At 46.5% G+C, this 14,954-nt stretch overlaps 1 protein-coding gene across 3 annotated transcripts; it reads right to left on the bottom strand.

Moving 5' to 3' along the window:
• Positions 1–10,133: 10,133 nt before the first annotated feature.
• LOC113405040 (mid1-interacting protein 1-like) lies at positions 10,134–12,440 on the bottom strand. 3 transcript variants are annotated; one of them, XM_026650549.1, is made up of 2 exons: positions 12,368–12,440; positions 10,134–10,824 (listed from the first exon to the last, which is right to left on the bottom strand). In XM_026650549.1, exon 2 carries the CDS (start codon positions 10,644–10,646, stop codon positions 10,146–10,148), a length of 501 nt encoding a protein of 166 aa, XP_026506334.1. In that variant the 5' UTR covers positions 10,647–10,824; positions 12,368–12,440; the 3' UTR covers positions 10,134–10,145. The 3 variants fall into 3 exon arrangements, with proteins under 3 accessions (XP_026506334.1, XP_026506333.1, XP_026506341.1); XM_026650548.1 differs by lacking the exon at positions 12,368–12,440 and adding an exon at positions 11,508–11,743; XM_026650556.2 differs by lacking the exon at positions 12,368–12,440 and adding an exon at positions 11,208–11,265.
• Between the last annotated feature and the right edge of the window lie 2,514 nt (positions 12,441–14,954).

Genomic DNA, 14,954 nt, shown 5'->3' with positions numbered 1-14,954 from the left:
CAGTATACCCCATTCAATCTCACTGAAGCCAAAGAATTGCACAAGATATATGTTAGCACAAAATTTCGCACATAGACACTAAATTATCCAACGTCAAAGGTAATCAAAGTGGTCTACCTACAGAACAGGGTGATGGCAGTCCCTGGACAGCTGGTTGGTCATATGGTGCTGGTTTCTCTTCCTTGTTTCCAGCTGCTAAATTGTATTAAAAGAAGCTGAAAGTAAAGAATTCCTTAATATTACTTTTGTATATTAACAATTGTTATGTAAATACAAAGGAGAGAGGATTATCCAAAAGACAGCAGGGAGAATTTTCAAAAGCACCTAAGTGACTTAGGGGCCTAAGTCCCATTTTCAAAAATTACTTAGGCTCAGATACTCAAGGGAATTTAGACACCTAACTCCCATTGATTTCAATGGGACTTGTGCTCCTAAGAGGAGGTCACTTTTGAAAATGGGACTTAGGTTCCTAAGTCACTGATGCATTTTTGAAAATTTTACTCTGGGTTCCTAACTCAGTTTTGAAACTGAGACTTAGGCCTGGTCTACACTGGGGGTGGGGGTGGGGGGGGGAAATCGACCTAAGATACGCAACTTCAGCTACGAGAATAGTGTAGCTGAAGTCGACATATCTTAGATCGACTTAGAATTACTTACTTTGCGTCCTTGCGGCGCACGGGATCGATGGCCACGGCTCCCCTGTCGACTTTGCTTCTGCCTCACGCCGAGCTGGAGTTCAGCAGTCGATGGGAGAGCCAGGGCCGGCTGCAGGGTTTTGGCCGCCCCAAGCAGCCAAAAAAAAAAAAAAAAGCCACGATCGCGATCTGCGGCAGCAATTCGGTGGAAGGTTCTTCGCTCCCAGTGGGATTCGCTCCGCCGAATTGCCGCCGAATAGCTGGACCTGCCGCCCCTCTCCGGAGTGGCCGCCCCAAGCACCTGCGTGCCAAGCTGGTGCCTGGAGCCGGCTCTGGGGAGAGTGATCGGGGATCAATTTATTGCATCTACACTACACGCGATAAATCGATCCCCGATAGATCAATCGCTACCCGCCGATCCGGCGGGTAGTGTAGAAATACCCTTAGGCACCTATGTCTCTTAGGGGCTTCTGAAATTTTTAGCCCCTCTACTAAGATGTGGTCCACATTATGGAAACCTTTGAGAGATCCTTTTATACATTATTAAATATTGTACTAATGATGCTAGTGAAAGCTGAAAAGACTACACATTCTTCCTTGCTAAAACCTGATTTCTTACTGTTTTCAAATTCACATTTTTTTTTCAGTATTCTGCACTCAAATGCAATTTACTAGCTTTCTGTAAATTCATGCAGAGCATTCTAACAACCACCTTGTTCCTCCTCCTCCCTATATATGCTCACTATGGGTATATTTTCCTTTCAGTGTGTGTATGTGTGGGAGGGGAGATGTTTGAGAGAAAGAGCGAGACACTCCCCTTAATGCTAACGGCAATTATGATGGCACATCAAAAAAAGAATATAATGTACTTTAGCAACATAAACTAGTTTCCTGCATTGATGGCTCTGCTTTCAGCAGTGCTTATTATGCACTCTGACATTTTTCAAAGTATTGATTGGTGATCAGCTGTCATCTTTAAATTAAAAATCAGCCCATCCATATAAAAATAGTAAGTTAATAAAAGTAGTAGTATTCAAACAAGGAAGCACCATGGAATCACATCACATAACAGTATTATCCATTTCAGTTCAATCCAAAACTCAGACATGCCCAGATGATGAAATAAGGTCAAGAGCTGGTCGGGAGTTTTGGGAGAGGAGGGGTGGTGTGAATGGGTTTGAAGAGAAACAGGAGTGAACTGGGAAGGAAACAGTCCATGGGGAAAATGGCCTAATGGTGGTGCAGAGGGAGAACATTAAGGGAAATCATGCAGCACATGTGGGAAAGCAGCTGTTGAGGCAGGGGTATAAGCCACCTTGTATGTGATCCTGTGATCATTACTCAGGCAAAACTCTCAGTGAAGCCAACTGAAGTTTAATCTGAATAAAGACAGTAGTATTAGTCTCACCCTGTGTAGATTGTATATAGCTGTAGGACTTGGTGGTGTGTAAGTGACTTTGTTGGCCTTTTTTAGCTAGAGCATTCTAAATATCCACTTTTGTTACTAACATGTGAAAAGCCCAGAATGATATTGTACCTGCCAACATCCTCCAACAAAAAAGCAGTAGATTGTGCATTTGCTTAATTGTTCATATATTTGCATAAAATCAGGCAGAACCCATTATAAGAATGTGCATTCCCATTTTAAAGTTATACTATAATAAGGTGCCAGTGTGGGGAGATAACTGCATGCATTTTGGGGATATCTAGATTGCTTATCCTAGGTGCCATACATGCGAGTTGAGGAAATAAATACATTTCCAATAATATTTCTATTCCCCTTTTCATGATGACAAGTCTTAAGAGGCCAATTTCAAACTTGAATAGGATGAAATAGGAAATCTGACAAACATGGATATTAAAAATAGAAAAAGGAAAATGTTTTCTTAGAGTAAATGCCTTGTCAGAGTCTCTGGGGAATCTGGATTTGGATAATCTACATCATGAGAGAAGCAAGGGGATCAGAAGATTACTTTTAAATATTTTAGAGCCAGAGCTATGGTTCTGCACATGCAAAAACCACTCTCAGCTTTCAAATAATAGCTACCTCTCTTCCCCACTGAGCCAAGAACCAACAAAAGCAGTAGACTGGTCAGGTTTCCCCCTAGATCAGAAAGAAGGGCTGACAGGTAGTACTCTAGCTAAAGTACCTAATCTTTGTTTTCACACAATCCCCATCAGTGCAGAATCTGAAGGCCCAGGAAAAGCAGCAGATTTGGCAGGTCTAATTATTCTCCAGACACTTGGCTAAAACAGCAATCAGTGGCATGCCGACAACTCGGGCCAAGAGTGTTTCTTCTGGGTCTGAGTATTGTGGGGATCTTTCATGCGTGAATCTCACCCCTCCTGCATGGGGGACAAACGGGGGAGGAGGTCATGCACTGTCATATCAACTTCTCTCTTCATTTCTTGGACCCCAGTTAAGATTCTTTGCAGATTAGGCTGGGATTAGGGTGGGAGGAACTGGGCAGGCATGGCTAGCAATGGGCAGTCTACGACGGGGTGGGGACAGGCCTTAACCTGTATTACCTTTTCTGCTGGACCCCTCCACTCGAGAGAATTCCCGCTTTAAGGAGCATCCTTAAACAGCAGTGCCGGGGGAGGAGTTAGGGCCTCTGCACAGACAGCCCCAGCCTCCTGTGAGTCCTGGGGCAAAACTCAGCATTCCAGGGCAAAGGTTGGGGGAAGGGTTAAATTCCTCCCTATCCACCCCTTCCCCCGCAGAATGATGTGGAAGAAATGCAAGGAGGAAATCTTCACACAACATTCCTCCTCACAGACTCCCTCCCCTGCAGCAGCAGGTATGTCAGCAAGAGGGGGGGACCTGATGACATGCAAAACTGTGGATTATTGTGAATTATTACATTAGATACATTGCCTGTTTTCTCAAACTAATTACAGTTTACAAGGGGGAAACTTTTAATAAATAGGCTGGTCTGCTCAGTCATAGGTACCAGTTCTAGGACTATAGGGCATTCGCAATGTTCAATATACCCAGCTTTTAACATGAAGATGCTAATGCAAAATAGCCCTGAGCAATTACCAAAAGAAAAAAGGAAGAATTATTTTAGAATTATTTGTATGTAGGTAATCCTAATAAAAAGATCCAACACTGTTTAATTAATACTATGACAGATCCTACAGACATCACTAGACAAGCTCATTTAATGGCTTGTGATTTAATTCAGAGGCACCACCTGCTTTTTCTCTAATCTCTCTAAGGTTTTAATATACCATCTATTCCTGTGGTAAGCAAGCATTACACAAAAGCCCAGAACTAAAAGGTGTTTTTCTCATTCCATTACTCTTGGGCAGAAAAGTATGAACTTGTGTGAGGGGGGACTCTTTTTTTAAAGAGCATTGATTCTTGCAGACAGGTAGTAACAACAAGCTGAGTAATTGCAGCAAAGTCATTTTTGCTAATGCCTTTTCTAAAGGAGTTTGTAACTTGATTAATACAATTAATTTGGACCTAAACTTGGCATGCCAGGCCTCAGTCTGAAAATGAATTACTTTACAAATTTGACACTAGTATGTTTGGGCATTTCTAATTTTTAGAAGTGACAAACAAATGACCAAAAAAACTCAAAAATCCATGTGACCAATTGTGGTTAATTTTGCCGTATTGACCTCTTTACTTGCACTCTGCCCAGATTTATGGTCTGTTATATCTCACCTCCTATTTTTTGTCTATATGTTATCTTCTAGATGAATAAACCCTTTGTGACATGGACTGTGCGCTTTGGCTAAGCCGCTAAGCTGTAGAGCACCAACCATGCTGCTGGCCAAATATAAATGATGTAATAACATGTTAAAAACTGTAGGAAAGGGCTCTATGGGAGGAAATCTCTGCAAGGATCTTCTCACACAATCGTTTCCCACTAGACCCAATTATCTCATCAGTGGGGAGGAAGATAGGTTTTACTGTCTCTCTTTCCCTATGGAACAGGGTGCAGAGCCCTTCCTCAAACCTATCAGATCCCCACTCGAGTGGCCAGGCCCATTTCAATGGAGGCCTTGTGTCTTGGCACCAGCTCTGGCCCATGGTGGAGATCCAGCTTCCATTGAAGCCCAGCTACCAGAGATTCCACTGGCTGCAGCAGCCCCTGGAGTGGGGCCTATGTAGAAAAGGTAATACCACCTCGAGCTATATTTGCTTTCACAAGCTAGGTCTATTGGGAAGGAGATGAGTCAGTGATAGTCCTGCCCAGCTCTACCTAATCTCCATCCTTTGCCCCTGCATGGACCCTGGACAGCATGGAGCACCCTCTGCAGGGTGTGGAAGGCATGAGATGGTGCCATTGAAATGAGCCCTTTATTCGACACAGCAATGGGGAGAGCCACATCTGGCCCAATGGATGTCAAATTTTCCAGTGGGATGCATCAGAGTTTCTAGTCAAGGTTGGTGTCAAGATATTGGTTTCAGATCATTAATCTGTCTCTATGCCAGAACTGGACATAGAAAGTAGAATGTTTAGGCCCTTCTTTGCTTGATCGGTATTTGGGAGGGAAGGAGAAAACCTTATTGTGCCATGTTCTTCTTAGAAAGACAGGCAGCTGTTGAAGGCTTCTCTGGAGTTGGGGATGTTAGAAGTAGTCCCAGTGGAAATGGAGTGGTGGGCAGAGTACCGACAAAGAGATCAAAGCTGTGAAATAAATACACAATTTATTGGTTACAGAAATACAATTGACCTGTAGCTATCATGAACATAAGTGTTATTTAGATTTTGCCTGTATCTTTAAAAGCAGAGAGACAAATCGGATGGAAATTAACTACAAAAAACCTATGTTAATGTAAAATGAATGCTGAAAATGTAAATACACAAAAAGTTAAATCTCCCATAACAACATCAACTCTTTCACATCACACATATTATATGGGAAGGTAAACACCTGACATCCAAAGTAATAATCAGAAGTAATATGTATGTAAGAACCTTAACTGGGCTACTTCTTGACTTCTGTGTTGTTGCATTTGGAACCTTAGGCCCAAATTATGGCTACGTTGTGCAAGTGCACCAGATGGGGGAGTGGGCCCAAGAAGCCCTTTCCCTCATGCACACCCAACAAAGAAGGTAGCCATTATATAACTGCAGGGAAATGAGAGGCAGGGACCAGCTAGCAATGCAGGCAGAGCTAATGGCTTTACAGAGAGATTCGTCTGCTTGGGGCAGGACATAACAGCAGAGCCGTTTTTCAAAGGCACAGAAAAAGCAGTTCTCAAAATGTTCTCACCACTGCTGGTGAAGGCATATAATGCCACCAGCCACCACCACTTGGGTGGTGTGCTGCCTCCTCCAGTGTACCACTGCCTCACAGGAGGCATAATTTTACTCTTAACATTGTATTAACCTAAGTATTTGCATTCAGCATTTTATGAGAGTCTTATATGGATCCTACACTCTTCCATTCCCAATTATTTTCCTATGTGCAGATGGTGGGACTGGCATGCATCTTTGCCACCCCAACACTTTACCAGTCAGGGGCTCATTGTGCACACTTATCAGAACTGTACAATGTGCTTTATGAAATGTACATTTAATCCAACACAAAATTTCATCCATCAAGGACTGCAGCCCATGGTCGTAATGCCCTTTGGCTGCCATATCCCCAGTATCCGCCATAGGAAGTTAAGCCAGCCCCCTGCTAAGATGAAGCCATGACTTTTCCCTCTAACTTTTCCCTCCTGTGGCTTTATATGCAGAAAGGTATGATTCTGCACCTAAACCACAGTGGTGTATCATCGTATGTGCTCTCAAACAACTGACATATTCCACAAACAATGCCTTGTAGTAGTTGGTAGACAGCATGTATATAGAGTTGTAACCAGTTTGTAAAGTATGCAAGGGGCTTTGAGATTAATTATTACTCTACCAATATCTGAAATACAGTTTATTTGGTTTATTTTCTTATCATCAAAGGTGAGTTAAAAAATACTAATACAGTACTTATAAATTGTACCTCTTCTGGTTTATATAAAACTATAGTTTTTTTTTTAAACTTGCCTTTTCTTATAAGACATATCCTTGGAGAACAGTCCATTCACTACGCTGTTAGACTGCAGCGTTGAGGGAGAAACTTCTTAAAGGCAGATCCTGTCTGTAGGCATCATTTAATCTGAAATCAGAATTGTTTTATTGGCACAAACTGATGGTTTATCTAGTCCAGTATCTAATCTCCAGCACTTAAAAATGCCTAATGCTTCAAAGGACGATACAATGCCCAATAATACAGCTAATTGTGCAATACTGAACCATTAAGGGAGATTTCTTCCCAATCAGTTTATGGCATGAAGACTGACAGTGGTGGACTTTGTAATTGTATCCTTGCTACTGAAATATCAGATGTTATGACTTATATGTCATTTTAAAACATATTTTTAAACTAAGTTGTTTTCTTCAGTAACATGACAGCAACAAATTCCATACTTTGGACTTTGCATTCATTTTTATCTAGTTTTAAATTCGAAGACTTTTTATTTCATCAAAGGTGCTCTTTTACTTAAATCATATGAATAGGTAAACAGAAGAACTTGAATGGCTTCTCTACAGTCCTTGGTATTATATATACCTATATCACCTTAAGCTTTAAGGTTTACTCATATGGAAATACCCAAATACCTCTAATAATTTTCATTGTTCTCCCTCTGAACCTTTTCTATTTCTGTTGTATTGTTTTAGATGTGTCCAAAATTGAATGTAATATTCAAGATGAGAATATACTATCAGTTTACTACCCAATGGATATTTTCTACTATCTTATTTGTGGTTTTGATCAGCACTATAAATTGAGTATACACTAAATCTTTACTGGGAGAGATTACAACTAATTCAGAATTAGATAGTTAGACGTAAAATAATATCAGGGCCTGTCTTTTTAATAAGCAATTTTAAACAGCAGTGTTGTAGTCTTAAACTGGTTTATTTGGAAAGACCCTGATGCAGAACTAAATAATAAAGCAGAACAAGTTGTTCCTCCAAAACTTCCAGGAGTATAAAACTTTAAAACAACCCCAGGGCAAGGCATCTTTTACCTCATGTTTATTGGGCTTTGGTCACTAATAGAAAACCTTACCAGCTGAGAAGTTAGGAATCCTTTGTAGTACTTCTCATTACCCCTGATATTTTTCCATGCACCACCCTATTGGGAAGTAAAACAGACTGACTGATAGTGTTACTAATGAGACATTGTTAGGTTAAAAAGCCAGTTATGTTTTTCAAGGTCTCCTCAGTTATGTCATTAATAAATACTTTGATTTATTAGGAACATAGGACTGGAAAGGACCTCCTAGTCCCCTGCTATACCAGTCATATAATCTTGTTCATAAACTTATCAAACTCCATCTTTCAAACGAATTGGGTTGTCTGCCCCAGCCCCCGACTACTCCTATTGGAAGGCTGTTCCAGAATCTCTCCTCTGGTTAGAAACCTTCTTCTAATTTCCAGTCTAAATTAGCACTAGAATCACTGATGAACTTTAAAATATATTTCAACATTTAAACTGTTTACTTTTTTCACATTACTCAACTTGGACAATGAAACTGACCCACTAGTATCAGTGTCTGGTTCTCATGCACTAGTACAATGTCGCAGTGAGACGTTGAGGAGTGTTGGGGGATTTTTAAATCTAAACAAAGGTGGGTTTTGTTTGTGTGTGTTTTTTTTTTTTTTACTTTAATGAAAACACTATTCTATTAAGGTTTTTTTTAATGGGGTCTGGGTACATGCTGCATGGCAGTGTCCTTTTAAGTGCATTAAGATATCTACAAACTATTAGCCTTTCTGAGCATGAAAAATTTGAAAGTGATATTGTGCCTGAAGATTAAGTGTATATTATCACTGAACATAAGCATTTCATAACGTGAAAAGAAAAGCTGTTAACCCTATCTGTTTGTCATATGCACACATATATTGTAATCATAAGTATACTGTAATGTTACTTAGGACTTATTCAAGGGCAAGCCTTTACCAGACAATATACTGTACTATGTGCTACACCACCTAATGCTGCATCTATATGTAGAGAGGGAGAGAGAACTAATTACAGGGCCTATTACTTCAGCAAATGGAAAAAATGCACAGAGAATAAAATCTATACAATTCTGGTAACATAGAGCCAGTTGCTAGTAACCATCAATGTATATTCTCAAATACTTTAGTTTAAACAGGGATTGACCTTTATATTGGTATACATACATCTTGACAGACTATTCTCACTCTGTTTAACAGTTGAAGTAACTAAAAACATTGTGTAAGGTATATTTGCTAGACCCATTTTTGCAGTTTTGCATATGTTAGCTAGTCCTCACTAACAAATTACCCCTTTATATCCAGCGCCTTGTAACATAGCACTGGAAATACAGTTTTAAAATAACGTAGAGACGCAATTAACATATTTAGGTTGTGTATGTGAATAATTAGTATTTAATGCAAGTAGAGAACAGGGAGTATAACAAAAAAAGTTAAGCCAATCTTAGTCAATACATTTGCTTCTTTATTTTAGAATATACTCTACATCTGGATAAAAAAAAGTTTTAAATAAGCTTCAGTACATGTACAGTAATGGTACCCTTCATCCGTCCAGCAATACAGGGATGTAGTTTAGTAAACTGGCTCCGTCCTGGGTAACACATGTAATTTTTACAACAGTTTTGTTATTTTCATTGGCTTATTTTCAGCCTCATATCAGCCAGCTATACAGCCGGCACATACATGTACAAGTCATCAGTCTCCTTACTTGGAGGGGAACAATAACTGCTCACCCTGGACAGAACATAAAATCGAATGAACTAATATTGATTAATGTACACCTTTCTCTGTTTGTGCGTTGGTAAAAAATAAGAGGACTGCAATTCTAAGAGCATGCAAAGAAATCTTACACATTATATACACGTCTTTTATTGTTATAAAAGTAGTGCAAAACAGGAAAGAAAGAAGTGATGCAGTCTCCACTAGGAGGACGGCCGCCTCCGCCACCACACGCTGTCAGTAACTGGCCTCGGCCACCCTCCGTCATTCATGCTAAGCTCCCAGTCTAGGAAACTTGATACACACACGCCGCTTTGCTGCTGCTGCTGCTGCTGCGTAGGCAAAGATCCCCGCCGCCGTGCAGCGCACAGCTGTTCGCACACCCGGGCAGGATGTGCCCGCCATGCGTCACGGTCCCCTCCCCCTCCTGCTTGAACGTCCACCCGCCCCAGCCGCGCGCGCACACACACACACACACACACACACACACACACACACAGGTCTGCCCCTCCCCCTGCACCCCTCCTCCACGGTCGCAGTCATTCATTCATTCCCCCTCTGGCACGCGCCCCCACCCGCTTCCATTGTCACACACTCGCTCCCCCTCCATGCCCATCCCATGCTCATCCCCTCCATTTGCACCTGCACACACATGCTCCTCGTCCTCGGACGCGTTCCCCAGAGCCCCCCCTCCCCCCCCCCCCCCCCCCCGGATCCCCCCCCCCGCGGCCCCCCCCCCCCCCATGCCAAGCCCTGCCCTGGCTCAGTGCCCCCAGTTGCTGAAGCCGATCTCCTGCTTGTATCTGTTGGTGAGCACGTTGGCCTTGCGGGTGAGTTTGGAGAGCACCGTGTGGAGTCCGCTCAGGTGATAGTGAAATTGCTTCTCCAGATCCTCCTCCTCCACCGCGGCCTCCGGGAGGCCCCGGCTAATGTCCCCGCTCAGCTTGTCCTTCTTCCGGCTGGCCTCCTCGGCGCCCTGCTGCAGCACCCCCCACTCGATGTCGTTGCGGATGGACTTGAGCAGCAGGTAATGGCTGTACATGTCCCTGCGGGAGAAGAAGGCGCCGGCGTCCCCCGGCGACAACTGGGGGTCCCCTTCCCCGCAGCCGCCCCCCGAGTCCAGCTCGTCCAGCAGCAGCGGCACGTCCCGCAGCAGGCTGGGCACCATCACCGTCTGGTCCATGTTGTTGACGGCCCCGATGAAGCGGTTCATGGCGTTAAAGAGGGAGTGTTTCTGGCTGTAGGAGTCGCAGATCTGCATCATGTTGGCAGATGGGTGGGGTGCAATGCCAGTGATCACCGGGTGCCTGGGGAGCACGGACACAGCAGCCGGTTCCTTCTTCTGCCCCACCAAATCTCCTTGCAAGGGCCACCTGGAGCCAGGCCTTGTATCTCCAAAGCCTCCCCCCCGCTTGCTCGCTGCAACGCTCAGGGGCGGTTTGCTGGAATAGAGAAGGATAGATGGTGTTTAGATGGAGGGCATTTTGCGCCATGCGCTAACCCAGAGTTATCAGTACTTCTCCTTCCTACCCATAACCCTCTCCCAGAGCTTCACCTTTTTCTCCCCCTAGCCCTCAGCAAACTCCTTCCTCACCCCAGTCCCCTTCAGCTCCCCATTTTAATCCCAACCCCGCTCTGGACTTTGCCTCCGATCTTTCCTCCCAACTCCTCTATCCGTGCACCCCTGCACCTTCCAACGCCAAGCCCTCCGTTCCCTCTCCCTCATATCTCCCGACCTCTCTCTGCAAATCTTCTCTGACCTCAACCTCTCTCGGTGGCCCCCCTGCCCAATATCTCGCGGCATCCTCTGTCAGTGCATCATCACCAAAGCCAGCAGCTAACGGAGGAAACCGAGCTGCTTTTCGATTTCTCATTCAGAAGATGCAAGGGCAACTTCTTCCAGTCCACACCCCACGGCTCAAAGCATGAGGCTGGGGGATGGGGACGGCAAAGGGAGCGCCTCTGATGGCAGAAACACAACTCCTTGTAGCGTGAATAAGTTAAAAGAGCCCCCTATGAGCGTGACACGGCCACAGATCCATGCAAGCCGCCTTGGGAGCTCCCACTGCCATTCACCCCATCACCCGCTCAGATCAGGGGGACGCCGCAGGCAGCCCACACCCACCAATGTCCTGTAGAGTCGAGCCTCACTGCCGGCTCTCTGGATCTGGCTGCTGCTGGTGTCCGGGTGTCCGTGCGTCACTGTGTCCCGCTGCGGCCGGTAGCCCTGCTCCCATTCCAGGTGGTGTATTTATAGCGTGTACGGTAAAATAAGGTGTTCCCAAGTGCCACCCCCTTGCAGTGGAGCAAGATAAAGGCGGCTCTGAGTGACCGCGAGTAACACCGGCTCCTGATACAAGGGACTGGAAGGCGGCTCCGCCTCTCGCCTGACACCCGTAAGGGGAGGGCGCAGCGCGCACCCGGAGGCGGAGCCTGACAGAGCTAGTAGCTGCGGGAGCGAAGCCGGGCGGGCGAGGTACCAGCTCCTGCTACAGCGCATCCCACCCATCACTCTGCATCCCGGCCGGTGACTGGAAAGGAGCAGCTACCCGGAGGTGCGCAACTCCCCTGCTCCCATTTGCATCAGGGCCGAACTTGGTCCTGTTTCCTCCTGATTGGATTGGTTTGTTATCTATAGCCACATCCATCCATGCCTATGTATAGACCAGCCCGCTCCTGACTCAATCCCGTAGGAGTCAATGTGGAGAGCAGGACACAGCGCGGAGTGGAATGTTGACTCTCTCGCTGAATCACAGTTCCGTAGCGGCCGGGTAAGCAATGCAAACAGTGGCAATGCAAGCCCAGGAGGCAGAAACCTCGGGCAACTGTCAGAGAGGTAGTTCCAGTAAGTACACCAAGCATCCCAGCAGGAGAGGTCTGGCATTCGAAAAAAAAAGAAAACTCCCTCTGGTTCCCAGAGGGAACCAATTTAATAGAGCACAATCCTCCTCCTCCATGCTCACACAGGGATAGAGTGTAACATACCTTACGCCAGCTGCCACCAACCCACAGGAGGAAAACCCCTAACACAGTCAGCCTGGATGGAATTCCACGCCCAGTCAGCAGGAACACAGCACTCCCCAAACCATCCTAATCCTCCTGCTCTAACAAATCAATCTTACTTCTCCTCCCCAGACCCCTAAAGGCGGAAAATCCACCCACCTCAATCTTCAAATTCCCGCCCCCCCCCCCCAACTCCAGACAAAGATTAACACACCCAGCCTTTTTTTTACGTACACCATTTAGCTACTCTGCAGATAAGCCCTTTATATATGCTGGGTCGATGGATAGAAAGCCCCTCTCTAGAGACAATATCGACTTCAGACAGATATGTGATATTGTGCTTTAGCGATACTTGTATACGTTGGTCCAAGAAAGAACTGAATTGTGTAATACAGCAAATCCTCCCCATGCCCAGAGAGACAGACTGTTACACCCAGCTTTAAATTGGTTTCCTCCACCCCCCTAAAGCCCAGAGAAAGTGAGACTGTAAAGCGCCCAGCTTTAAACTGCCTTTCGATCCACGGACCATAATCCAAAAACAGGGAGACTGGAACAGACCCAGTTTTAAACCTCTCTCCCACTGCCCAATATGTATGTTTGCACCTCGGTATGTGTCTGCAGCAGCAGGTTGTAACGTGCCTGTTGGGCTGTATTTGGCACGGGTGATGATGTGGCACGGCTCTGCTGCATTGTGGGGGAGGGGGATCGCAACGGGTAGGTCTCATATATCGTAGCGAGCGAATAGATGGTTTTGCCCGCCTTAGCTGCATAGCCAGGCACGCCCCAAAGTAACATGCCGGCCCCGCATGCTGCTACCTTAGAAGGGACTTCACAGCGAATGCGATTCCTCGCGTTGCGCTCTAAAGGGAAGGGAGAGCGAATCAGCAGCCCCGCCGGGTGCACACACAAACTCTTTTCCGGTTCTGGTGCGCAGCCGGCGCTCTGACCCCACGCATGCGGAGGGGGTAATTAGCCGGGGCGGACACGGTTTACTCATGCCGGGCAGGAATGTAGTCCTTGTTAAACCGGTCTCACTCGACCTGCTGTCGGCCTTCGCCCAACAGAAGCGACGGCCGGGAGGCGCGCTGCCCAGCTGTGCCCTGAGCGGACTGGCTGACATTGGCATGCTGGTCAGGGAGCACTGCCCAGCAGCGAGGGCAGAAGGCAGAGCATTACAAAGCGCCGCTGTGCACACCGAGACCAGGCCTCCCTCCCGCCTGATACCACACATTGCCCGGCTCCTGCCTCCCTTCCCCCATCAAGCCCCTTGCTGTAGCAGCAGCGCTGCGCATTTGCAGCCAATCTGTCCAGCAATAGCCCGGCTTCCTTTGCGTTGTCCTCTCCCAGCTGGGCAGCCTCGCCGCTGCGCTGCCCCAGCCGCGGCTGCAACCAGAGCAGGCTACACCGCGAGCACGTGCACGGCCCTTCCCCCAGCCCGGTTGCAGCAGGCGCCGCTGGAGGAAGGGCATTTTAGGCCAGGCGCGCGACACGCAGCCCAATCCTCCCCCCTTCCCCCAGGAAAGGAGCGGTCGGGCAACAGGCGCGCACGCGGCCCCGCCCTATCTGTCTCCGTGCCCGCGTCCGGCGAGTTAGCGGGCAGTGCCGGGCCCGGGATCACCCCACAGCCTCACCTCCAGCCTCAGCCAATCGGCTCGCGTTCCAGTAGCCAGGCTCCGCCGGCATATGCTAATGAGCAAGATTCGGCGGTAGCCAATCAGAAACAACACCCCGCTCCCTGTCTCTCTCTGGCGACCGTGGTAACAGAAGCGGCCGCTGAAGGGACACGTGGGACAGAGGGAGATTGCCGTGGAGCGTTACCTTGACAACTGATCAACCACAACACGGGGCGGGGGCCAACAGTGGGCATCGATTCCTGCCCCGCGCAGACCTGGCGTAATGCCTCAGCCGCTGTGTCACAGACGTCCCGGCATGGGAGAGTCCAACGCCTTGGATCGCAGGGAGACTGGTCCCGCCCTTGTACTGCAAACACCTCCTGCGTTTCTGCAAAGTCGGGAGCACGCCTAATGCATGCACAGATAGTGCGCACAGGATCACTCCTAAGGCACACACACACCTAATGCACACCTGGCCACAGGCAGAAAAGAAGCACAGCTAACTAAAGCACTTGCAGAGAATGCACACCCAGAAAAACAGCTGCCAAATTAAACTAAGACATTTTCCTCTCCTAGCCAACGTACAAAAGCCACCATGAACTTTCCGGTGCCACCTCAACCACAGCAATAAATGGTCTGTCCACTGCAAGGAAGCACTAGCAAGTCAAAAACTATTTTTTTCTGGACATGAGCCCACGCCTTGTAATAGTCATATTCAAGTTACTGGGAAGAACAGATGAAAAACGACAAACTAGCGTACAAGTCACACACTACAACTAGCAAGTCAAAAACTAATTTTTCTGGACATGAGCCCACACCTTGTAACATTCATATTCAAGTTACTGGGAAGAACAGATGAAAAACATCAAGCTACGGTAGCATACTACCATACTAGCAGATTACCTTATGCCACTATGAAATGCACAAAGCTAAGGCAGAGTTATCAAACACAGAAT

Source organism: Terrapene carolina, unplaced genomic scaffold (assembly GCF_002925995.2).
Source record: "Terrapene carolina triunguis isolate 2854851 unplaced genomic scaffold, T_m_triunguis-2.0 Scaffold26, whole genome shotgun sequence".
Lineage (NCBI taxonomy): Eukaryota > Metazoa > Chordata > Testudines > Emydidae > Terrapene > Terrapene triunguis.
This window is presented reverse-complemented; position numbering and strand designations above follow the sequence as displayed.